Here is a 27,751-nt window from a genome sequence, read left to right as displayed (position 1 = left end):
TGAATCCGCCGCTATTTACAGGGTAACAAAGCTTCAGCGTTTCCAGTTACAAACATAACGTTACAGTTTAAGTGCATCTCAGCTGGCATTGCTTGAATGTGACAGATTGACGGCGTTTTGAGCAACAGTACGACCATTTTCAATGACAAATGTTTTCTGTTCAACTTTATGCAGATGAGAAGCGACACGCTGTGGAACGGTTAGAAACCAAACGACTCGATGACCTCCAGCAGTTTAATCGCCGTCGACTGCGTGAACCAGGGTTGCCAGGTTTGCATAACAAAGGTCCACTGAAGTGCCTTGAAACGCATGGCATTATTCAGTGTGTTGACGTAATTTCCACTGAAACAGCAAGACAGGGCGGGGCATATCGAACAGCTCCTCCCCTTTTTCTAGATAGCCAATAGCGTTTAGTATACATCAGAGCTGTTGAACTCAGTAAAGCCGCAGTTTCCTCCTAATCTCCTTAATATCGCTTTAAAAATACAGCATTATGCGCAGAATTCAAACGTTTTCTGTTCTGCGGCGAGTCATATGATCCGCTCTGTGTGTCGTGTCTCTGGACCGGAGCTGCGACGCTAACGTGAAACCAAACTTCATCCCCTCAAATGGAAAGCATATGTACACTGTCGTTCCCTATCCCCTATATAGTGCACTATGTGACCATGTAGAAAATAGTAAATGTGTGAAAAAGTGACTATCTGTGTGTCTAAGTGTCTATTTATAATGTAGGGGGCGGAGCTTCAGATTCAGATTATTTGATTGGACAGAAAATCTGATGAGTATCTGAGTGCTGTCATCAAAATCATTGATTGGCAGAAGTGAAAGACTAAGTTTTGAATGCTTATATCTTCTAAATGCAATTTAAAAAAATATTTTTGGAGCACACTAGCTTATAGATAACATTAAGAGTAATATTAACACTTTTCAAACTAAAAGCCAAATAACTTTAATTATGATTTCACAGGGCTTTAAAAACCTGCCCAATCGCGTTCCTGGGGAGGTAACATAGGTATCAAATCATAACATCTAGGTATCAATCCAAGTTCTCTAGATGAATCATTATACTGACTTTTCTCATATGAACGCGACCAGAGACGACGGAAAACACACGGAGAGAATCAGCTTTAGTTTCTGCTCTGACAGACACAAGACCAGCCGAACGCTGTGAGTGTGTGTGTTAGAAATCAGGAATGGAGAGAGAACATTGTGCTTGGTACATTTTTTATCTTCAAACCAAACTTGGGTCTTCAGCCGATAAAGTTTAAATCCCGTCTGGCTCGAGCTCTTCCCATAATGTTACTCATTAGATCAGTAGACGGAGAGAAGACGGTGTCCTGTGGCTGTTTGAACACATTCGATCACATGAGCGTTTACACTACGAAAGCAATCCGGTCGAATGTGTTTTCAACACGTCTGGAAGTGTCAAAAAACATTTTAGACCCCGTTTACTCCTGTATTTAGTGTCGTCCACTTGTGATCCGATCGACCGAAACACTTCTTAATACCAGGAGTAAACAGCGCCGGAGTCAAACACATCCGTCTAGCGCATGTGTACAAACAAAAGCAATGGAAAAGCAGCAGTGGAATGCAAAAACGCCTTCTGTGTGATGCAACTACACGGACATGTTTTACACTATTAGCTTCTCTTTCTGGTTCATATAGGGAAGTGAAAAAGTCGTTGAAGAATGAGACTTCACTGTGAAGTTGGGAGACGAGCGATGGATGGACTGCTGGAGGGACAGGAGACGAACGTGTGAAACGGATTCATACAGGACGGAAATGAAATCACGATGCAGGAACACATTGACAGCATCGCTGCGAGAACAAAAGTGGGTCTATACAGAAAATAGACTGATTTCTGGGCTACTGCATCGAGTGTTTACTTTAATAACGGCCATATATTATAAAACGGTTATCGGATATTGGCCCGTTCACAAACTTTATAGTCATTACATCTAATTTACCTGAGTAGGGACGTCACATTCACATGCCGAATGGTATTTAACTGCTTCAATGCATCAAGCCTGACAGACGCCCATGTTCAAGGATCAAGGACGCCCATGCTTTTATGAAGCAATATTGCATGTTGCTTCATAAAAGCCAACATTGCATTAAATTGTTTTGCAGAAAAAAAAAACACATTTAGTGCACATTTTTTGATCTGTAAGATTTTTAATGTTTTTAAAAGAAGTCTCTTCTGCTCACCAAGGCTGCATTTATTTGATTAAAAAAAAGAAAGTAATATTGTTAAATATTATGAGAATTTAAAATAAGTGTTTTCTATGTGAATATCTGTTAAACTGTAATTTATTCCTGTGATCAAAGCTGCATTTTCAGCATCATTACTCCAGTCTTCAGTGTCACATGATCCTTCAGAAATCACTCTAATATGATGATTTGCTGATTAAAAAACATTCATTATTATCAATGTTGAAAACATTGGATTCTTTTCATTTCACGATTCTTTGATGAATAGAACGTTCAACAGAACAGCATTTATTTGAAATATAATCTTTTGTGACATTATAAATGTCTTTACTGTCACTTTTAATCAATTTAATTCATCCTTGATGAATAAAAGTATTGATTTCTTTTATTTCTTTCCCCAAAAAAATAAAATAAAAATTCTTACTGACCCCAAACCTGTAAACGGTAGTGTTTAAAAGTACAAAATGAACAGAAAGAACTTTCTATTCATCAAAGAATCCTGAAATAAAAATTTAAAACTGTTTTCAACATTGATAATAATGAGAAATGTTTCTTGAGCATCAAATCATCATATTAGAATGATTTCTGAAGGATCATGTGACACTGAAGACTGGAGTAATGATGCTGAATAAATTCACAGGAATAAATTAGTTTGCAATGTTGTTTTAAATTGTAATAATATTTCACAATATTACAGTTTTTTGTATTTTTAATCAAATAAATGCAGCCTTGGTGACCATAAGAGACTTATTTTAAAACATAAAAATCTTACCGATCAACAACTTTTGACTGGTAGTGTATGAATGCTGTAACAGGCCTCATTTGTCATGTGTTCAAGCCCTTGAAACGTTAGATTACAGTAAAACAGCACTACCTGTTGTGCTCCGTCAGAAGGCATCGGTCGTGAGGTATTGATCATCTAAACCTGTAAAGCTGCACTGATGGACGCTTGGAGATGTCTAAGTGTCTTCACTGGTCAAACTGAAACGTAATGTCGTGTTGTAACCAGGCGTGAACCGAGAAAGCAATAAATAATTCATGTTTTTCATGATCATCTACAAATGTCAAGTTTTACCGCAGCAAATGGTGAAATACAAAGGCTGGAAACTGTTCAAGATATAAGAATTCCGAGATGCATTTTCATTCGCTCAGTGCTTGATGTTATCAAAAAACAAAAAAAAAGTGTTCATAACGTTAATCATGAAGCAAAGTCCCTAAAACGTTACAAAACGGTACTTTTCACTAGTTACGGTAGTTGGAAGTCACTTGGGTGGTTTAACTGCAAACTGAGTTGTAAGTGTCATAAAAAGTCAGTATAAAAAAGGATATTGCTGTATGAATAAGTTGGATTTTACGGTTTCTATTCACAGTTTCTGGCCCGAAGTGACCAGTAAGCGCTTATATTATAACATTTCCCCCCAAAAAAGTTCCTAAAACCACAGGATGCATTTTAGTTGGCATTGCAACAACCGCAGAAACCATTGTTTAGCTCGACGATAACGAAGAGCCCTGACGTCCCTTTCCACGCAGAAATCCTGGAAATAGTGGTTGATGCCGATGTGTTTTGAAGGCCTCAGTACATGTCTCTGTAAATCTCCTGCAGTAAGGGATGCAGTGACGTGTCCTCGGTCTTCTTGATCTCCTGCACTAACTGAGCGTGCTCCGTCACCAGCTGCCGGAGGTCCACCAGCTTCTGGAGGAGTTTGGGGAAGAGGAAGCCGTGATCGGGGTGGTTGCTCGTCAGATGCAGATGAAGCACGTTAACGATGGTCTCCTGCATCCGCTCGATGTGCGGGACGTTCACCAGGCCCGGACGATCTGAAACACAAGACAATTTAGTCTCAAATAAATCACTTTTCTTCAGCGATTGTTAAAAAAGCTTCAAGCAAGGGTAAAGAAGACCAATTTAAGAGGATTTGGAGTCCCTTTTTATTATTTATTGAATATTGGGGATATTAACAATATAATAGAGGGGGAACAAAATGCTTGATTATACGGAAGAGGATTAAGGCCAAGCAATAATAAAAAAATAAAACCATCTCAAGATTAAGGTCGCTATAATGCGAAATCAAACTTGTTAAAATTCGAGAAAACAAGTCGAAATACAATCTTGAGAATAAACTCATTACATTTCGAGAATAAAGTCATTGTGTTTCGAGAAAAAACTCGTTAAATTTCGAGAGAAAAAAGTCGAAATACAATCTTGAGAATAAACTCATTAAATATCGAGAATAAAGTCGTTGTGTTTCGAGAAAAAACTCGTTAAATTTCGAGAAAAAAAACGTTAAATTTCGAGAAAAAAATCATTAAATTTCGAGAAAAAAGTCAAAATACAATCTTGAGAATAAACTCATTAAATATCGAGAATAAAGTCGTGTTTCGAGAAAAAACTCGTTAAATTTTGAGAAAAAAGTCGAAATACAATCTTGAGAACAAACTCATTACATTTCGAGAATAAAGTCGTTGTGTTGAGAAAAAACTCGTTAAATTTTGAGAAAAAAACCTTGAAATACAATCTTGAGAATAAACGTATTAAATTTCGAGAATAAAGTCAGTTGTGTTTCGAGAAAAAAAGTTGAAATGAAATGTAGAAAAGTTTAATTTCGCATTATAACGACTTTAATCTCGAGATGGTTTTATTTTTTTATTATTGCTTGGCCCTAATTCTCTTCCGTATGATTAGGTATTATATTCATTTGAAAATATATTTTAATTTTATTTTATTGCTTTTATCTGTGGCTATTATTGATTGTAGTGTATTGTTAACTCTGACTTCCAAAGTACATACTGTGTTATCCGATGTTGGTTTGTGCTATTGCACTTTTCATGTAATATGAGCCCCGGTGTTTGTTTGTTTGTTTGATTTGTTTTTGTACATTATATGTGTTGTTACAGACATGTGATGTACATTGTTGTGTAAGGGTTCAAGAAAATGCAATAAAAACAGTATTACAAAAAAATGCTTCCAGCGAATATAAATTTGTTTAAATTTTATTCTCTCTTCAGCGATTCTGAATCAATTCTTGAAAACTTCAGCAAATATATATTTTTTTTAATTTGATTTTCTCCTTAGCGATTCTGAATCGATTCTTTTAAACTTTGGCCGATCTGAAACGGAACATAAATTATTCTCAAATAAATCCCTGGCAAGCAAAAGCTTGTCGATTGTTTTCAATAATTGTAATAGTTGATATTACACAATCACAATCCGATTCTGAGATTATTCTTGATCTGCATATTTTTACTTATTAATTAATGAGTTTACCAACTCGGAATATCACATTTATTTGTGCATTTTTGTAAAATTACTTTGTATATATCTAAAATAATGAATAAATTAATAATAAATATAAATTATTGTTGTAAGTTAAGAATTATTAAATAACTACAGTGAATATAGCCTAAAAACAGAAGCGAATATAACATTTTTAATTCAATTCTCCCATCAGCGATTCTGAATCAAATCTTGAAAATTTCAGCAAATATACAAATTTTAATTTGATTCTCTCTTCCGCGATTCTGAATTGATTCTTTAAGATTTTTCTAAATATAACTTTAATTCGATTCTCTCTTCAGTGATTCTGAATCGATTCTTGAAAACTTCAGCAAATATACATTTTTCTTACTCGATTCTGTCTTCAGTGATTCTGAATCGATTCTGAAAACAGAAGCAAATATAAACTTTTTAATTTGATTCTGTCTTCAGTGATTCTGAATTGATTCTTGAAAACCTCAGGAAATACATATATTTTTAAATTTGACTCTTGAATCGATTATTTCTCCCACCTCTATAGTTTATTAGAATTAAAGATTTTCTACATGAAAGGAAATATAAATGCATAAAATTCAGCTTGTGTTGCTACAAATATTTTTGCTCACATACACATATTAAGTATTATAGCAAAAAAAGTATTTTAACAGTAATTTAAAAAACAATGAAAAAAATTCAATTATTGAAATAAAAATCTATTTAAATATATAAAAAAATATAATCTAATTTTATTTCATTTTATTCATTTTTATTTATTTTCATTTTTATTTAATTTTATTTTTAAAATATGAAAAGACTCAATATACCTCCACAGCAGATGATGGCAGCAACGAACAGCGCGAGGTCACTATCGTCCAGTTCGAGGGAGTTGAACTTCATGGCAAACTGAAACTTGGGCTCCATCATCTCGCTGAACGGCCGCCGTAAGCTCTTCAGAAACTCTCTGGTGATGAACCCGCTCCCGTACGCCACCAGCAGACCGTCTTTATTCATGCATGACGCCAACATGGCAAACAGCGCCTCATGGACGCCGTACTTTAATAACGTCACCTGTCGGAGAACAGACTGTGTTAGATTTAACGTGCTTATACAATGTTCATATATAAAGATCTGGGTGACAAACAGGGTTTGAAATAAACACCCGCCAACCCACCAAATGTGGGTAACGCTGTCAAATCAAGAGCCGTGTTACTTATTATGTTTACTCACTTTGCAGGGGAAGTTTGTGTAAGTCAAATCTGTGCAGATTTAGCGCAAATACTCAACTCGTGAGTCATCATGACATATTAAATACAGTGTATTTCTCAGAATCTGCTCATATCTGGCTTACTTGAACACACACATCACTACACAACAAATAACGGCGCACTTGTTCATTTGCATTGAAGCAATAGCGAAGATTAAAAAGCATTTGGTGAACAGAAAAGACATTGATATTTTTCAACATACATTTTTTTTAATGTTCTTTGTACTGTATTGATCTGTCCACCTAAAACACATATTGAGATGAAAGAGAAGGAGATGCTGGTTGACAGGATTTTGTTTGTATAAGAAATTAATGTATAAAATCCAAATTTTATAATACACTACCTTTCAAAAGTTTGGGGTCAGTAAGATTTTTTAATGTTTTTAAAATAAGTATCTTCTGCTCACCAAGGCTGCATTTATTTGCTAAAAAACAATAAAAAAACAGTAATATTGTGAAATATTGTGACAATTTAAAATGACTGTTTCTAATTTAATATATTTTAAAGTGTAATTTATTCCTGTGATGAAAGCTGAATGTTCAGCATCATTACTCCAGTCTTCAGTGTCACATGATCCTTCAGAAATCACTCTAATATGATGATTTGATGATCAAGAAACATTTCTGATTATTATCAATGTTGAAAACAGTTGTGTACAATTTTTTTTTCAAAATTCTTTGATGAATAGAAGTTCAAAAGAACAGCATTTATTTAAAATAGAATATTTTCTAACATTATAAATGTCTTCACTGTAACTTTTGATCAGTTTAACTCATCCTTGATGAATAAAAGTATTGATTTATTTTATTTCTTTCCCCAAAAATAAAAATAAAATTCTTTCTGACCCCAAACTTTTGAACGGTAGTGTTTAATGTTACAAAAGCTTTAGATTTCAGATAAATACTGTTCTTTTGAACTTTCTATTCGTCATAGCATCATGAAATAAAAATGTAAAAAACTGTTTTCAACATTGATAACAATAATAATCTTTCAACACTTTACTGTATATTCACATAGAAAACAGCTATTTTAAATTGGAATAAAATTTCACAATATTACTGTTTTTGTTTGTATTTTTAATCAAATAAATGCAGCCTTGGTGAGCAGAAGATACTTCTTTTGAAAACATTAAAAATCTTTCAGACCCCAAACTTTTGAACGGTAGTGTGTATATATATATATATGTCTATATATATAAACTGTGACGTAGTTAATCTGGTTTCTTTCTCTTTTTTTGGCTAGTAGAAGTTCTAAATGGCCTGTAACTTAAAAATTTAGTAGCCAAATTGGCCGGTGAGTGAAAAAGTAAATTTAAAACCCTGAATGTTCACATATAAAGATCTGGGTGACAAGCTTAAAGAGTTTACATGGTGCGATGCACTAACCTGGTCATTTAGGTCCAGGTCTGAGAAGCCTGGCACGGATTTGGCGAACTCCGTCAGCTCAGTGACCGTCTCCACCGAGGTGCACTGGCAGCAGTGAAATATCCGAACCTCGGCGTCCTTGTTCAGCAGCCCTCCGGAAGAGCCCACCATCTTCGCCACAAACGTCTGTTCGGCCAACTGCAGCGTCTCCATGTCGTGGATCACGAAAGGCTATACAAAACAATGAGAATGAAGCATAAAGATCAAATGAAGAATAAACTGTAGAGTGCATTCTTCAGAAACAGCGCTTTCCACAATACACTTCTACGCCAGATGACCATTTCTAGAGTAAAGGTGGCAGATGGGCACTGAAAAATGTAATGAAATTAAATATAAAAATATTTAGATATAGTTATGTCCCGCCCGAACAATTGAAAGATTGAAATTCAATAAAATCAATAATATAAAAATAATTAGAAATACAAATTAGTGCTGCCAAACTGATTAATCGTGACTAACATAAAAAGTTAGTAAATATAGATGTGTGTATAAATACATATATATATATATATATATATATATATATATATATATACACACACATTCATATAGATATATCTATTGTATATATATTTACAAACTTTTCCTTAAATGCGATAAATCGATTTGTCAGCACTAATAAAAAAAGTTATATTATATGCATATATACTATCTATATATATATACATAGATAGATAGATAGATAGATAGATAGATAGATAGATAGATAATATATATGCATAATATATATATATGCATAATAAAATATATATATAGTATATATGCATATAATATAACTTTTATATAATACACACACACACACACATACTGTATATATATTTATACTACAGGGACGTTGAATGCTTGAATCTGATTGGTTGACGAACGTTCTAAGGTGTGCATTATTTTCAGGGAAACGCACGGCTAAAGTAGTTCCAGGCAGGTCTTGACCGCATTACAGTTCCATATCCCTTCGCGTAGTTAACGGTAATAATGGAAAATAGGATACAATTCATAACAAGAAAAAACATTTAGCCGCATACGCTTGATCTGGAATTTTCAATGTCTAGCTTCACAATCAATGGAACATGCAGTTTAATTTTAATAAATAAAGTATATAGTCCTATCTATAATCAATATTAAATTAAACTGAATATAGGCTAAATAAATGGATAGTCCTGCAGCACGGATTATTATTGCAGATAATATAACAAATAAATAATTATTGATAGGCCTACTTGTTAAAAGGGCTTTGTGTTTCATTTATTTGGCTAGTCTGTCATCTGTCAATAATAGAAAAAAAAGAATGAATTCGAATTAATTAAAAGGAATTGAATTAATAAATAAATAATAATATTGACGCACATGCTTTTCTGTCTCATTATTGCAACATCTCTCTCTCTAATAACTGCATTAATAACTGGGGACACACACTTTAAGGCCGGTTATGAATGTAATTTGATACGTATGACTGATCATGTCCAAGCGCGTGTTCAGCGCGTTCAGTCTGTGTTCAAAGTCGGTGTTTAAAATATGCTGTGATGAAAACAGTCAGAGAATGTGTCAGCTAGTCGTGTGTCCCAGCATTAGTCTGCTATCAGTGGCTCAAACCTCCGTTACTAACTCTAAAATGACGTTTTGGAATTAGCAACGGAGGCATTGGACTAGATGCGTAAGAAATTAGTCCTACATACAAGAGCGTTTTAATGACAAAAACTTTACAAACGTCTTGAAATACATAATCTGAACAATGTTTCGAGGTGTGGTAACTGTAGTATAAGCGGAATAATTGACTTCAGGCCGTTGAATTATTAGAAAAATAATGCACACCCGAGGTGAACGGCCACGTCCGCTTCGCGTCGTGACCGCATTACCACCTCGGGTGTGCATTATTTTTCTAATAATTCAACGGCCTGTCGTCAATTATTCCTTACATATGTAGCCTATATGTTTAGATCCAATTAATCATAATCATAACAATTAAACATAAAAATAATAAAAACGATAAAATAAAAATAATAACATTATGATTGATATTATGTACTGTATATGTATATGTAACAGACTCAGCTTCCTGTTTCAATACTCTCTAAACTGGCAAGCCAATTAATTGTATCACTATGTAATTGTGTTTCACGAGGATAATACAATATCAGCATCTTCTTTACACAACCTGATTAAGTTCAGATGATGGCATTTGTTGCCTAAAACTCAAGCCGCTCCCCGCCTCCACAAGAGAGGTCGACATGACACCCCGAGAGGCTCGTGAGAGAACAAGCGTACTGTGAGAGATGAAAGACTGGTCTTAATTCAGCTGCTCTCACTCCCGACAGCTGGCCCGTGTCCTGCAGAGCTCAGAACCAACAATCAAGCTAGTGTTGCAGATGCACGTCTGAGGTGGACCCATCCTTACACTGACATACATCCACACCCAGGATTCTGTGCAACTAGGTCCACTATACACCCCTGCCCCATGACCTCGTGTCGGTTTTATTGATGGGCTTTGTGCTTTATAAGAAGGTAGAGAGACAGGAAACTGTGTAAACATGCATTGACCACTGTGCAATAGCTCAAACCTGAAAAATCATTTGTAAATCATTTGATCTTGGCATGACATGCAGCCTTAAAATAGTTTTAATAGGTTATACAGACAGACAAACAACATCTAACATAGACTGAGTGCTAAGGTGTTCTAAGTGGTTGCTAGGGTGTTGCTAAGGTTATCTGAATGGTTGCAAGGTCCTTGTTATGTGGTTTCAAAGGTGTGCTGGGTTGTTATTAGGCCATTGCTAAGGTGTTCTGTGTGGTTGCAAGAGCATTGCTAAGGTGGTCTGGGTGGTTGCTAGGCCGTTGTTAAGGTGTTCTGTGTGGTTACTAGGACATTGCTAAGGTGGTGTAGGTTGTTGCTAGGCCATTTCTATGTGGTTGCAAAGATGTTCTGAATGGTTGCTCTGTCATTGCTATGTTGTTGCTAAGGCATTGGGTGATTGCTAGGGCATTCTGGGTGGTTAATAGGATATGTGGTTGTAAAGGTGTTCAGGGTTGTTCCTAGGGCATTGCTAAGGTGTTCTGTGTTGTTGCTAGGCCAATGTTGAGGTGTTCTGGGTGGTTGTTAGGCCATTGCTAAGGTGTTTTGAGGGGTTGCTAAGGTGGTCTGAGTGACTGGTAGGACATTGCTATGCTGTTGCTAGGGCATTGGTAGAGTGTTCTGGATGGTTGCTAGGTAGTATCAAGGGTGTTATGGGTTGTTAGGGTGTTACTAATGGTGATAGAGTGTTGCTAAGCTGGTCTGAGTGGCTACTAGGACATTGATATAATGTTGCTAGGCCATTGCTTAAGTGTTCTGGATGGTTGCAAGGGAGTATCTAGGGTATTCTGGGTTGTTAGGGCGTTGGTAAGGTGTTCCGAATGGTTGCTAGGCCGCTGCTAAGGTGGTATGAGTGGCTGCAAGGACATTGCTATGCTGTTGCTAGGGCGTTGCTAGAGTGTTCTGGACAGTTCCTAGGTAGTATCTAGGGAATTCTGGGTTGTAAGTGTGTTACTAAGGTGTTCTGAATGGTTAATAGGGTGTTGCTAAGGTGGTCTGAGTGGCTGCTAGGACATTGCTATGCTGTTGCCAGGGCGTTGCTAGAGTGTTCTGGATGGTTGCAAGGGTGTTCTGGGTTGTTTGGGGCATTGCTAAGTTGTTCCAAATGGTTGCTAGGGTATTGCTAAGGTGGTCTGAGTGGCTGGTATGACATTGCTATGCTGTTTCTAGGGCATTGCTAAAGTGTTCTGGATGGTTGCTAGGGTGTTCTGGGTTGTTAGGGCATTGCTAAGTTGTTCCGAATGGTTGCTAGGGTATTGCTAAGGTGGTCTGAGTGACTGGTATGACATTGCTATGCTGTTGCTAGGGCATTGCTAAAGTGTTCTGGATGGTCACTAGGGTATTGCTAAGTTGTTCCGAATGGTTGCTAGGGTATTGCTAAAGTGGTCTGAGTGGCTGGTATGACATTGCTATGCTGTTGCTAGGGCATTGCTAAAGTGTTCTGGATGGTAACTAGGTTATTGCTAAGTTGTTCCGAATGGTTGCTAGGGTATTGCAAAGGTGGTCTGAGTGGCTGGTATGACATTGCTATGCTGTTGCTAGGGCATTGCTGGATGGTTGCAAGGGTGTTCTGGGTTGTTTGGGGCATTGCTAAGTTGTTCCAAATGGTTGTTAGGGTATTGCTAAGGTGGTCTGAGTGGCTGGTATGACATTGCTATGCTGTTTCTAGGGCATTGCTAAAGTGTTCTGGATGGTTGCTAGGGTGTTCTGGGTTGTTAGGGCATTGCTAAGTTGTTCCGAATGGTTGCTAGGGTATTGCTAAGGTGGTCTGAGTGACTGGTATGACATTGCTATGCTGTTGCTAGGGCATTGCTAAAGTGTTCTGGATGGTCACTAGGGTATTGCTAAGTTGTTCCGAATGGTTGCTAGGGTATTGCTAAAGTGGTCTGAGTGGCTGGTATGACATTGCTATGCTGTTGCTAGGGCATTGCTAAAGTGTTCTGGATGGTAACTAGGTTATTGCTAAGTTGTTCCGAATGGTTGCTAGGGTATTGCAAAGGTGGTCTGAGTGGCTGGTATGACATTGCTATGCTGTTGCTAGGGCATTGCTGGATGGTTGCTAGGGTGTTCTGGGTTGTTAGGGTGTTACGTTTTTTTTGTGCCACTGCCCTTCAAACGATCTGTGCACGTCACTGTTGCTTGGATGACTTACACATAGCAGGATTCTCTTACCGGCGTGCTCGTCTTGCCCGTCAAGATAGTCCGTGCTTTGCATTTGTTCATGTTGAAGTTCTTCATGTAGGCCTCGTAGATCTGCTTAGCCAGGGTTTTTTGATCGGCCAGCTGCGGGTCCTCGACCTCTCGTTCTCCTGTTAGGATCTCCGCCTTCAACCTCAGCTTCTCAGACTGTGGCATTCGCCCAAAGCGGATCGCTGTTCGAGGGATTATAAGGTAACTTATTGATAACACCCAAACCAACATCCCATGTAAGAACTGATGCTCCCCCTGTAGGAAGCTCACAGTATTTTGGAACAAAACCGATTCCTGACATGTTTCTGCATATCTGAAGTCTATATGTGGATATAATCTGACGTGATCATTTGTGTTTAGTTCTTGAAAACCTTCCAAGAGCGCAAATCACATAGAAATACTCTTTTACTGCTAGATCTACTGCTGTGTGACTTACTTGGCACAACGCTCAGCAAGCTTTTGTTCAATATCCCTAATAATTCTAAACTTGTCAAGCCAATTAATGTGTCACTATGCAATTGTGTTTCACAAGGACAATACATAATCAGATGTACAGCATCTTCTTTTCACAACCTGATTAAGTTCAGATGGCATTTGTTCCAAACGGCTGTAAACCTTCACTCAGCGGATTCTCTTGCAAAACAACCACATGCGCCACTGATCACGGATGATTAATATTTGCTGAAATCCAAGGCCACTGTGTACAAATTTTGTCAGATCAGGATGTCTGGTGCCTTAGAAACTCGCCCAGAGGAATTGAGTAACACGAGTTTCAATCTGGCCCGAGTTCAAATGGAGTTTGATGGTGTAATTAGACAGGCAAGAGCAGCGGTGGGCATCGTCAGTGTTTTAGAAACTAGCGTGTTTTGGATAGTTGTGAGGTGGTTTCTAACTGTCTCTACTGTCAGGGGTATATATTGCACTCAAATGCGGACATCTTTAGTTCCTGAAATGCAATCCTCTCACAGACGGCGCAATCCCCAACAGCTAATGAGCTTAAAGTCCCGGCCTGTAAAGCTCCAGTGCTTGAAACACAGACCCATGTTCCAAAAACATTCACCAAACATTTGCATGCTATGAACTATATGCATTGCTACGGAAATGTTAAGATCACAAAATAGCCGTTTTCTATGTGAATTTGTTAAACCTGTGATCAAAACTGAATTTTCAGCATCATTACTCCATAATATGATACATTGCTGCTCAAGATTCGTTAAAAGATTCCAATCTCTATTTAAACGCCCATACGATCTCATTCCTAAATGACAAAAATACAATTTCTGTGATGCTATTATTCATATTATCACAGAAGTAGTGGAATAAAAGTGTATAGTTCGGATGTAAACACTGATGTCTACAAAAGCGATGAAAATAGAGCAAATCACCTTTTGAAAGTAACTTGTCGCATCAAATAACGATTGTATCAATTACAGAGTTACACCAGTAGGTGGCGACAAGTGACTGTTAATAAATGTATTTGTCATTGAATCATTCATTCAAGTGATTCGTACAAAAATGCTGATTCATACAGTAATGAAACAAGTTAAGTATTCACGTGTGAGTCATTGAATCATTCATTCAACCTATTTTTTTTTTAAATAATTCATTCAGATTAATTAAACATTTTAGACTGCAGCAATGAACATTTAGTCAGAACCTCTAGTAAATTACATGTTATTTTGTTTAGTTGCCTGTTCAGAATTATAGGAGAATCGTGATATCTGTTTTCAATCTCAATCGATCCAGTGGTACATTTTTATCAGGATTTCTTGTTGAATAGAAAGTTGTAAAGAACAGCATTTATTTGAAACAGAAATCTTTTGTAACATTATAAATGTCTTCACTGCCACTTTTAATCAATTTAATGCATTCACGTTGATTTTTAGTCATTTTTGAACCACAACCCCTGCAGTCCAACATGTAAAAAGGCGCGACATGAGGGTGAATAAATGATGACAGAACTTTCATTTTTCTGTGAACTATCACTTTAAAGTCAATCATTTTATCCCTTAAAACTCATCTTTGAAATGACATATTGAAACGTTTTTTCCTTGGAAAGAAAATTCTTCATGCCTTAAAATATCTTGAATGTAACTCGACACCCTTGCCTAATTTAGTATGCGCGGTTCTATGAATATGCAAATGAGCCCCGCCTCCACTCACTCACTCAGCTCAGAGATCCACTGGTTGACGATCACACGTTGATCTGATTGGTTACAAGGTAGTTTGTGACGTCAGAAACACCAGCGATTTCAAAGCGTGTTTTTGAGACTGTCTTTGGTTCACTGCAGTTTTAAGGAGAAAATACTACTTCATAGACTTATGAATTTACACATGGTTTGTCTTAAAGCATATTAAAAACACCACATAGACGTATAAACAACATTAAAAGCTTGATTTTCAAGCACTTTACAAGCACTTTATGCTACTTTATGCTGGTTAGGTCTAATACTCCAGCGTTTGGAGATAACAGGAATGCTGCTGGTTTTAACTTTCACTGGGATGAGCAGATTTGAAGCAGATGCCTATCCTAAAGCAAGCGTCCAATGGCACATATGTTTATCTCAGCTTACGACGTGAAAGATAAACCACTTTAATAAGGAAAAGAATGGGACAACCCATATCCGTTTCTTTAGTCTCTATTCCAACACATTTCATAGTTAGTATTTCTATCAAAAGGACCAAAAAACATAAAGTAGCTAATTTTAGCAGCTATCCTACATCGCTGTGAGGAATAGGGCTCGGGTGATCACGCCTCGCTGTGTGTTTTCAAGTGTACACGGTTCGGGTTACGGACTTCGACCATAGCACGATTTCAGCACATGCCTTTGCTAGTCATAAAGTCTGTGCAAGATGAGCGCTTCAGCACAGCGGGCCTCATGAAAGATAACCTTTGACTCTAGACTGAAAACAATGCAATGCAACAATGCAAGTCAATGCACTGATATCTCAAGGACAAAGACTTGCTCATTTAGTCAAAGATTATCCAGAACGTTAACCTTGAGGAAGATCACTGGCCAGTGTTGTACTGGTTTCCATGAGATACAATTACCATAAAACTAGGGCTATGTGTTTGAGATGCAAGTTTGTCATACATACCATTGTGGGACATGCCAACTGACAGGCACTTCTGAAAGCGACAGTATTGGCACTTGTTTCGGTTCCTCTTTTGGATCTTACAGCGGCGTTCACACTTATCATACTCCAGTTTGAGGCGAATGGTCCGACGGAAGAAACCCTACAAAGTGGGAGAAACAGAAATCCAGTTTGATTCTAAGAAAAACACCAAATTACACATTTTTAAAGGTCAGGTCATCGCTTGTTTTAAGCGTCTGTCCTGTTCTGTACACTTTAAAGACTGCTCGTTCCATTTGAAGTTCATATCTCTCTATTAAAACGGGACAGAAAATTATGTACACAATCTAAACCAGGCGCTTCTCCAAATAGGGCTGGCAGGACATTCGAAGGTTGTGTTTGTCCTCATTCGTCCTTGGATCCGTCGGGGTTTCCTCTCTTGGAAACGCAGCCTCTGCCTTCCAGGCATAGTGACAGAGATTCAAAATAGGAATGAGGTTGATAATCCGACCCATGGGGATCACTTCCTTAACATTAGGGGAGAACAGTATGATCATACATCAAAATACAGTTATTCTTGCCGGAAGAGCTTTGAATTTTTTTTTATATATTAAATAACCATGTTGCAATGCCTAGTTTGGGATTATTCAGTGAATTAAATATTTTATAAATGAAAATGAATATTGCTTTAATATAAAACTAAATTAAAATATAGTAAAGATAGCTGCACAAATACACTACAACGGTAGTGTATATCCGCAGTAAGCACATAAAAGCACATTGCACTATTTATATTGTAACACCACATAATCCTAACTAACATTCATATTCGAAACAGGGCTGTCGCGATTCCTCGATTAAATTCCCAGATAAAATCCTCGATTGCAATTTACTTGTGTCTGCAAAATACCAGAAGCTGCGAATTCTATGGACGAGAATCCATGAACTGCGTTATTAGATCATTTTATAAGGCTTCATGTTATATTTAAATCTTTTAAAAATCATAGTTTTGCATAGTGCTTTTGTGAAGTCTGTGATTTAACGAAATAAGTATATGCGCCGCGGGTTTCAGAGTGAAGCGCGGCTCTTTAATTATTCACACGCGTGCAGGTTACGTGTTTCAGCAACTCGGTTAACAATAGGGTTGCCAACTGTCCCGAATTAGCCTAGACGTCCCGTATTTTGGGCCTAATTTATTTGTCCCGATTAAATAGACTGCTACGCTGATCTAACCACCGACTGATACAACAGCAACATGACACTTGAGAATGATCACGACGGCGCATCATCCAATCACAGCCCACACTCACGCGCATCAGACCATACCAATAACAAACTCTAAATTGAGAATTAATTATTCTTTTGGGACAAATTATTGTTTGATCTGCTGTCTGGTCGCTCCCGGTTCGATCCGGAGATTCCGGACTCGCGCTAACGGCAAATCCCTTTCACTGTCTGCCCGGGTTTTGATTTCGGCAAATCAGTTTTGGTGAATTCAAACAATGTGATTATTGTTCATGAGTCCAACATCCACGCAAGAAAACATGAAATCTTCCTGAGGGAAAAGTATGCTATTACTTTCTTTAATTTCTTTAAAATGTCTAAACTCAAAAAAAATGCTGGGTTGTTTTAACCCAACTTTGGGTCAAATACAGACAAACTCAGCCGTTGGGTTAAATTTTTAAATGACATTTTTAACCCAATGTTTGGGTTAAAACAACCCAGCATTTTTTAGAGTGTAATGTTACAAAAAATTTCTATTTCAGATAAATGCTATTATTTTGAACTATGGTTTGTGTGTAATGTGACTTTTTTGTGTGACCTTAAAATTCGTTTTAGAATTAAATTGTACACAGGTTAAGCAAAACAAATGTGTTTATATCAGAGAAAATTTTAAACAAGTACGAACCTGAAATGACATATACTGTGTGATACAGTACAAATATTATGAGTGTCCCTTATTTTCCTGTAAAGAACCACGATTGTCCCGCATTTTTCTTTTCTGAAGTTGGCGACGCTAGTTAACAAACCCCATTTTGTGTTGCTTATAACGTTCATCAGGTGAAACAACGTGCATCATTTCTCCAGATTTGTAACGTAAATCACTCTGCAACACAGGAGAATACATCAATATATTTCTAAATATGTGAATTGTCGTTTAATTTTTTTTCCGGATTACTCGATTAATCGTCAAAATAATCAAAGCGATTATAAAATGAATCATTAGTGACAGCCCTTTTTGAACATATTTGACGATTAACCTCTGCTGCAACGGCCAACATCGCCATATAACCATTTCAAACCTTGATATCAAAGCGTTATTCTCCTCAGTATCCCTGGAAATAACGAACAGGCCAGATCCGAATGTCATAAATGCATCCAAAGCATGAAATCAAGTGGCTTGCACAATCTGGCAAAGCGATGAAGACGACCAGCGGTTTGCCAGCGAGAGCAGAGACTCAAAGTGCAGGCTGGCAAGAAGGGAAGGGGTTGTAAAAACTAATGGATGTTGCTTCACACATATTGAGCCATTTTTGTCCCTGGAAACACTGTTTCGAAAGGGAGATTATACAGAGGGAGATGGAGAGGAAGAGGAGGAGAGGTTGAGTCGAGGACAGAAACGCGGGAGGTGTTGGTCCCGCTGGAAGACGACGTGCTCCGGACCGCATGTTCCTCAACCGGCCAAATCACGGGCATCTAACGTGACCGAGCAGATGGAGGCGCAGGGGAGTGAGTTATGAAATCAATAGTTATGGCTCTAAAATCTGATTCAGCGAGCTAATGTTTGCTGTAAAGCACATCAAATAAATCCTATATTAATATTAACATATGCACCAATGCTACAACTTTCTGTCATAATCATTTATTAACAAACAAGTATTCATTACTTCAGTGAGCTCTTTGTTTCTGCCTTAAATTTTTACATTGGTTAAATTAATAATTTTTTAGCTAACTGTGATTTGTATATGTACATTTCTGAAATACATAACTAAAGGTGATGATACACAGGGCAACTTTTTGAGCAATGTTGCTGGGCAATCTTTCCAATCGATTGTTGCTTGGGCACTTTCCCATTGAAAATGGGCAATAAATATATATCTGGATAATTTAGATCGGTCATGGGCCCTGTGTCTCATCTGGTTGCCCGTTGACGGCAACATTGCCCAAAAAGTTGCCCTGTGTATCATCACCTTAAGACAGTTACCTCTGATAACAGTGTAATGTGGACTCATGCACTTTCTGTAAAGCTGCTTTGAAACAATGTGTATTGTGAAAGCGCTATACGAACAAATGTGAATTGAATTGGATATTAGGGGTGATAATGAGTGCACTTATATCTAAAGGCCATTCACACTAAGGACGATAACTATATCGGTAACGATAAAGATATAGTTCTAAAACTTGGTCTAAATATAAAAGAATAGCAGAGTCCGCACCACAACTATAACGATATTGTTGAAATCACGTTTTTTTCCAGCTGATAAACGATAAAAACACTGACAGCCAATCAGAATCCACCTGACTTTAAAGAGTTTGAGCATTTAAAGTGGTAGACGACAAAACTGCAGATAATGATGTGGACGCTAATATAGTAATCGATATAGTTATCGTTCTTGGTGTGAACCTGAACGGGCCTTAAAGCTACACTGTGTCATTTTCAAGTTGATTCTTAGCAAAAAACACTTTGTTCTTGATATGTTCTCATTAATGTGTAATTACTTCTACCAACTAATCAAGTATGCTCGTAAGCGTAGAATCTGCCATTTAGAAAACATACGAGCGAGTCGCTCGACTGGCGGCAGCCATGTTGGCATCCATCTTGAAAATACATTAGCCAAAGAGGGACATACCTGGAAATTCAAGCTTCGCCTTTCGCGTTTTTACACTCAGTGGCGCCGTGACGAATGCGAGGGGGAGATTACTCGTGACTGCCGGCAGATTTTAAATAATACGGCCACCGTAGAAGTTAAAGCGCCCTCGGAATGGGAGGGGCTAGAAAGTAATATTCAGTTGGTAGTCATAAACAATTTCACCGCTAGATGGGAGAAATCCTACACAGTGTAGCTTTAAGAGTGCTTCATTATGAATATCTGAAGAGTTCTAGACAAGCGCATTTGAGGAATTTTTCTCTTTTTCTAAGCATCATTGCTGATGACATCATAGATCTGAATTCACACTAATGCCGTTTTCACATTTCAGACTTCAATTCTGAAGTTTCCGGAGTCATTGATGCATCGGAGAATCATTTTATCTCCCACCGTTAATTAATATGCAATGTAAATATGTGAGCCTCGACGACAAAACCAGTCACATGGGTCAATTTTTTTGAAATTTTGATTTATACATCATCTGAAAGCTGGATAAATAAGCTTTCCATTGATGTATGGTTTGTTATGATAGGACAATATGAAACTATTTGAAAATCTGGAATCTGAGGGTGCAGAAAAATCGAAACATTGAGAAAATCTCCTTTAAAGTTGTCCATTTATGTTGGCGATTGTGCTGCATTCACTCACAAAAATACATGTTTTATATATTTACAGTAGGAAATTTACTAAATATCTTCATGGAACATGAGCTTTACTTAATATCCTAATGATTTTTGGCATAAAAGAAAAATCAATAATTTTGACCCTTACAATGTATTGTTGGCTATTGCCACAAATATACCCGTGCGACTCGTGACTGGTTTTGTGATCCAGGGTCACATATATATTATTACGTATAATTTTATTGTACTCTCTGGTCCAGAGTGTGAGTCTAATGAAATGCGCTTTACCTGGCGTACTGCTCTTCCTCCACAGTATTAGAAATGAGTATAAATAAGTATATAAGCCTGTATAAATGATACACACTGCATCATGACATCACACAGGCTTTATTTAACCCCTACTAAAGCATGCTGACCTCTGCAGCTGTGTCCCTGTGGCCTGGCTCAAGCGGTCACATAACTTACACAGGACGGGGCGAGGACGCACCTGTTGCCCGTGTTTGAACATCAGGGTCAAGGCCAGAGCTTGACAGGCCTACTGTAAGTCGGATGACAGATGAATAAATAGCTTCCAGCGTTTCTTTGCGATCAGAGAGCATTGTGGGGGTGAAGAAAGTTATGACGTGAGGTGTCAAAATATACAGAACCATAAAGATGAGCATTATGTGGAAATGTCATGAGAGATGCAGTGCAAGCATTAGTTATCGGTTTGATCAATGTTCGTTAACGATGGCACTGTCAACTGATTTTTAATAATAATAATATTGATTTAATAATAATAATAATTATTATTATTATTATTAATAGCGCTCAACTGATACGTTTTTTTTAAAGCTGATGCCGATATCTTAGAGAGCAGGGTGGCTGATATAAAGCCAATACATTTATAATTAACATTTATGTATATATAAACATTTAAACTTAAACATATATTTAAACATATAAACATTTAATATATATAAAAAGAAAAACTAATCGGGAAATATCTAAAAAATGTCCAATATCGGCCGATATATCGGCATTGGCCACTAATTATTAATGTATTATAGTATATTTACCCATTACATGTAAAGTTTTGATTGATGTAGTTTAATGATTATTGAAAATAAAAAAGACTAAACAAAAAAACATGCATTCTGCATAGTAGTTATCAGGTAAATATTGTGATAATATATGAAAACATCCTACTTTGACATCATTGATAAATAATTATAATAATAAAAAACTATATATATATATACATATATATATATATATATATATAAATAATAATAAATAAAAACTATATATATATATAGCACATATTATTTGCAACAAACATCTGGCTCCAGTATTAGTTATAAAATAAAAATAACAACCCGAGTACATTACCGGAATCCAGTGATTATAGTTTATAAAGTTATAATATGGATATTTTTCTTTCAAGAAGGCCTATATTAACCCCTGGAGTAAATTATGGGTTCATTTTCATTTTCGGGTGAACACCGGTCTCACCTTACAGCCTTCGCATGCGTGAACTCCATAGTGGTATCCTGACGCGCGGTCCGAGCACACGCGGCACTCCAGGTTCAGAGAGGTGGAGGTGAACTCTTCTGGTCCCGCCGGGCCACCGTACACACATGACGACGGGCTGGACGCAGGAGTCAGGGCATCTACACGAGTGAGCAAACAAATGTGCACACTTAAAAGTGATCTAAATCACGACTAGAAAGACACTCATTCAACAAAACAAGACAAGACGATACAAAAAACAAATATGCACAATTAAAAATGATCTATAAGGAAATTAGAAAATCAATGTCATTCAATAGAATAGAATAGATAAAACAAATTAAAAAAAATAAATAAATAAAAATGACAAAGAAACACACTAAAATAAATACAATATATTACAATACAAAATCTATCTATGTATCCGTCCCCATACAACAACCGAGTTTGGGCTCAGATTTTTTAATGTTTATGAAAGATGCATTTATTTGATAAAACAAATATTAAAATATAAATACAGAAATATTGTGAAATATTATTACAATTTAAAATAAGTGTTTTCTGTGTGAATATATAGTAAACTGTAATTTATTCCAAGCTGAATTTTCAGCATCATTACTCCAGTCTTCAGCGTCACATGATCCCAATATGATGATTTGATGATCAAGAAACAATTCTGATTATTATTAAGTACATACATTATAAGTACATACACACACATATACAAAGCTTTGCAGTGTAATAACAAAGAGAGTAGTGTGAAATTACTATTAGTCTTCTAATAATCAATGAAATACTTCAAAATCTTTACATTTGACAACATTTTATGACCAAACATAAAGCCAAAGCCACCTGTTTACCTCCTTGAGAGAAATCCAATTCACTGCTCTGACTTTCTGCTGCTTCATCATCACACATTTCCATGATGTCACTTCCTCATTTCTCATGTATGGTGTTTTAACCTCAACACTACTCAACCACAACAGCAGGTTATGATTCTGAAACAAATCATTTCTGCCCTTGAGGTTTAAATTTAGGAATGTGAAGTTTGTTCACAGAAATAATACGGATTCCATTGAGCTTCTAGAAGTGAAAACTAGGTCAGACATTACAGAACCACAAGATTAACCAAAAACTGCAACACAACAAGGTCTAAAAGGTCAAACATTTCAAATGATTCTAGATAATTTGCACATACATAACATCTGATAAATCAATGGAATATGCGCTGAAAGCAATGAGGAAACACCTTCATTTTCTGCCTGACAGCATATGAAAATTATAATGCTGCATAATAACCACAACATTCTCTATGCAAGTACATGAAGGCAAAAACATGTTGAACTACTTAAAAACAAATTTTAACTAGCATTTTTTAATGCAATATGCCAATAAAAAAAAACAAAAAATCCCATTATGAGATATGACGATGAAAAAAACTTTTCTTTGGGATGATATTTCTTTCATATATCTTAAGTTTTTATCATATTGGCAAATTGTTTCTCTAAATTTTTTTTCAGAAGCATAAGTCTAACAAAATGTAAATGTTAACAACATGTTAGCAACGCAATAACATCTGCATTTGCATTCTTATGTAGAGTAGTTCCTGTTTTTATTCTTTGCAAATCAGCTGCAAATGCAATGCAATGTAATGTAATGTAATGTAATGCAAAGTCATGCAAAGTAATGCAATGCAATGCAATGTAATGTAATGTAATGTAATGTAATGCAAAGTCATGCAAAGTAATGCAATGCAATGCAATGTAATGTAATCCAATGCAATGCAATGCAATGTAATGTAATGTAATGCAATGTAATGTAATGTAATGCAATGCAAAGTCATGCAAAGTAATGCAATGCAATGTAATGTAATGTAATCCAATGTAATGCAATGTAATGCAATGTAATGTAATGTAATGCAATGTAATGTAATTCAATGCAATGTAATGCAATGCAAAGTCATGCAAAGTAATGCAATGCAATGTAATGTAATGCAATGCAATGCAATGCAATGTAATGCAATGCAATGCAATGCAATGCAATGCAATGCAATGTAATGTAATGTAATGTAATGTAATGAAATGCAATGCAATGTAATGTAATGTAATGTAATGCAATGTAATGTAATTCAATGCAATGCAATGTAATGCAATGCAAAGTAACGCAATGCAATGCAATGCAATGCAATGCAATGCAATGTAATGTAATGTAATGCAATGTCATGTAAGGTAATGCAATGCAAAGTAATGCAATGTAATGCAATGTAATGTCATGTCATGCAATGCAATGCAATGCAACGCAGTGCAATGAAATGCAATTTAATTGCATGGAAAAGTGTCTTTTCTTAAAAAGTCAGAGTGTGTTTGAGTGGCAGCATCTGGGTACCTAACGCAGTGGAGCTCTCCGATCCGGAGCCCAGACCCGACGACTGGTTCTCGGTCACCTCGAAGCTGCTGAGAGCGTCTTCATCCATGGACTGAGAGATGTCCTGAAGGTCTCCCATTCCCCCGATGAAGTCCCTGCACAACGGGCTGTCCAGCACTGCGTCGTTCAGCGGCGACGGGGCGCTGTAGTGGTTCTCCATGTCTACCATGCTGGCGGACAGGGCCAGAGCGAGAATCACACATCAGCCTGGAGGAACCACATAGACATATTAAAGAAAATGTATTGTATATATAGATACTGTAACCGGAGCACATGATATATACATATAATACTTAATATAGTTTTTAAATTGTTTATAGATAGATATATAGTTTAATTTCAATAACTGAAAACGACTTTTGATCGTTTTTTAGCAATAACAACACAGAATCACACCAGGGTTAGGGATAATCACAGGTTAATCTCAACATAAATCACAGTCTCGTCTCATTTAATTAAGGTACAACAAATAACAGCTTGTCAGATATTATAGCCCTACTAAAAGCTTTACGTTGTCTGCAATATTTTTTTTTAGCAGTAATTATGGTTAAGTTCACCCTAAATAGCCTTATCTACACGTCTGTGTTGCGTCTGTCTGACACCGAGAGAAAATCAGAGAGCAAAACCAGGCCACAGGAGCCGCGAGCTCGAAAGAGACTGTGCAGATACAGAGTGAATATCCTTGATGTGTTAAGCATTTACTCGCATGACACTAATACAGGTCTATTTTGAGGTCATGCGAGTTTCATGAACTTATGACACAATGCAAGTGTTAATAGTTCATCTGAGGGCTAGATCACATGACTTCAGAGCGAGTTTATAAATAACAGGTTCAAAAAAAGTACAGAGAGTTTCACATGAAATTACCATGGTACTTTGAGTTTTTCTAAGCAATGAGATGAAATGGAGAGCAACTTGATTCTACAGAGAAAAAAAAAACAATCTTCAAATGTTGTCTTCTCATCAAGTTAATTTGATCAATTAAATTTAAGTAAAGTTTAAGTATATTTTCCAAGTATACTTTATGTAGCATGTATACTAAATTCAATGTACTAGAAGTATACTTGTGTACTACTTCAATACTTCTTGGAACTAAATTGGCCCGCTTTTTAGGTTATAAAAGTATACTTTTAAGTGTAAAGTATACTTTTAAGTACACCAACATTTTTCAAAAACGTTTTTCTTTTGTATTGCACTCTGAACTATGTTACTATAAACCATAAACATGTACATTTATTAGATAGCATGTAAAACATATGCTGGAGAGTACTTCCTCAAAGAAGCCAGTATGTAAGAAAAACAGTATTTAACTGGGAACTTTCAGTATCAACTTTTGTTAAACTTTTAATAAATCGGTGTTAACTTGTGTTTTAATGATTTAAAACTAATTAGACACACATTTTGATTACTAAAAGTTCATTTAAACATTCAAACTGAATTCAGAAAAATTTTAAAAGAATTAAAAAAAATGGAATTGGGACAGCAATTTAGGACTATTAAAGTCTGTTAAAGTACAGACTTTAACAATTGACTATAGAAATGGTAACAAATATGTCAATAGAAAAGATAACTTATATTTTTAAGGGATAAATATACGGTTTATGATGGAGTTTGGGGACCTTTCAGATTAAAAAGTGGTGGAGTTGGAAAGGTGTTAATAGAAGACTAAGAAAATACTTTTTGTGTGTGTGTGTGTGTTGTTGTTGTTTTCTATGTTACATGGAAATGTATATGTATGTTTTTAGTTAAAATGTAATAAAAAAGTTTAAACAATTGACCATTAGCTTTTTTTCTATTTATACTCTTAAACCACAGAGGGCTTGAACACCAATTAAATGAAAATGTAAAAAAAAGAGCAGGCGACCCAATCAGCTGCAGTAGAATAAATACTTCGCCGCTTCACGATTATGTAAGACCCGTGCGATTAAACAAAGGTCCTGTATGTAATGCGAGCTTGTTGAATGTGTCCGCGGCTCCATGTTTAACACCTACTCGCTCCGCCAGGACACACTGTTCCCTGTTCACTCGTCTCAGCCGGACACACACCGAGAGAGCAGCCAGTGGTCACAGTCACAGACACACATTTCCAACACACCACCAGAAGTACATGTGTACGGTATTTATCCGGCTGGACAGTACAACCATATGGCATGTACAGTTTTCCAGGGGCATTGATTTCCATCCTAGATCAGTGGACGCTGCCAAAACATTTCTGTCACTTATTTTTCTCAATAGAATTTTACGTTTTTTTTCTCTAAAGTCCACTTAAATTAATTCTTGGATAATTAACCGAAACGTAACCGTAAGCTCTTCCTTGTGTCAATTCTGGAATCTACCGAAAGCTTATAAATAAGTTGTTTATGTTGAGTCAATACTGTCAAGTCAAATTTATTTATATAGTGCTTTTCACAATACACATCGTTTCAAACTAGCTTTACAGAAAATCACGATGTTAATGTTCATTATATCTTCATATCTCTTAATATCCCCTATAGTTGCATTTAGCAGATTAGAGCTGAACAATAATATTGTTTACATTTTGCAACGATACAAGCAATACTGAGACACATGCTATAATGTATGTGTGCTTTAAAGTTTATCCTTATACATTCTTATATATACAACTTTGTATAAAGAGCTGGCCGATAATATAGTTAAATCAGACAGTTAACCCTAAAAAATATGGGCCAAAAATGACAGATTTTTTTTTTTAAATGAAATTATTGTATTATATTTTAGTTCGTTAATGTTTTTTGTTTAATATTTTGTATTTTTAGGGGATTTTTTGCTCTAAATTATATTTATGCTGTAGTTATAATCCATTTATTCACTTTTTGAGCATGGACCTGAAAACTAAATTTCCCACTTAAATCGTGAAAGTTTTGGACCACAGACTTAAGTTTGGTCTCTTTTTAAAGATGACCATTGACATATTATTCCTGAAGTGAAAAAAGTTATAAAATTTTACATTTATTGTTATGAGAAATGCAGAAAAATATCATTTTTAATTTTTAAATGAAATATATGTTTTCCAAAACACATTTTACTCTAAAACTGTGAGAAAAATCAAAGCCATAAGTCTAAATAAGCTGTGTACCAATACCAAATTTAAGCTTAATATCTAAAAAAAAAAAGCTTTCAGTAAGATTGTGTTTGGGCGCAGTACCAAACGCTTCCACTAGATGAAATTCGCATATATATCAATTATATATGATTGCAATTTGTGTGAATACTTTGCCACCACCGAAGTCTAGAGTAACAGTATACACTGACTGAACTCTTTTATTTCCCAAGATCAAAGAAATATCCTGTTTTTAATTATATTACCTTTTAAAGTATCAAGAAACGGATGCTTTACTG

At 36.2% G+C, this 27,751-nt stretch overlaps 1 protein-coding gene across 1 annotated transcript in view; it reads right to left on the bottom strand.

Annotated features, from left to right (window-relative positions):
* Positions 1 to 2,921: 2,921 nt before the first annotated feature.
* pparab (peroxisome proliferator-activated receptor alpha b) overlaps positions 2,922 to 27,751 on the bottom strand; it is a 33,406-nt gene continuing 8,576 nt past the window's right edge. Inside the window, exons 2-8 of the mRNA XM_081356454.1 lie at positions 24,353 to 24,598; positions 21,971 to 22,128; positions 16,009 to 16,147; positions 12,892 to 13,091; positions 8,115 to 8,324; positions 6,289 to 6,532; positions 2,922 to 4,029 (exon numbers count right to left, since the gene is read on the bottom strand). Of these exons, the coding sequence (XP_081212580.1) occupies positions 3,785 to 4,029; positions 6,289 to 6,532; positions 8,115 to 8,324; positions 12,892 to 13,091; positions 16,009 to 16,147; positions 21,971 to 22,128; positions 24,353 to 24,560 (1,404 nt within the window). The 5' untranslated portion in view covers positions 24,561 to 24,598 and the 3' untranslated portion in view covers positions 2,922 to 3,784. The remainder of the gene's footprint in view (positions 4,030 to 6,288; positions 6,533 to 8,114; positions 8,325 to 12,891; positions 13,092 to 16,008; positions 16,148 to 21,970; positions 22,129 to 24,352; positions 24,599 to 27,751) is intronic.

The sequence above is a fragment of the Scardinius erythrophthalmus genome (assembly GCF_964197995.2).
Source record: "Scardinius erythrophthalmus genome assembly, chromosome: 24".
NCBI lineage: Eukaryota > Metazoa > Chordata > Actinopteri > Cypriniformes > Leuciscidae > Scardinius > Scardinius erythrophthalmus.
The sequence above is the reverse complement of the archived record's forward strand: the minus strand, read 5'-3'. Positions and strand labels throughout refer to the sequence as shown.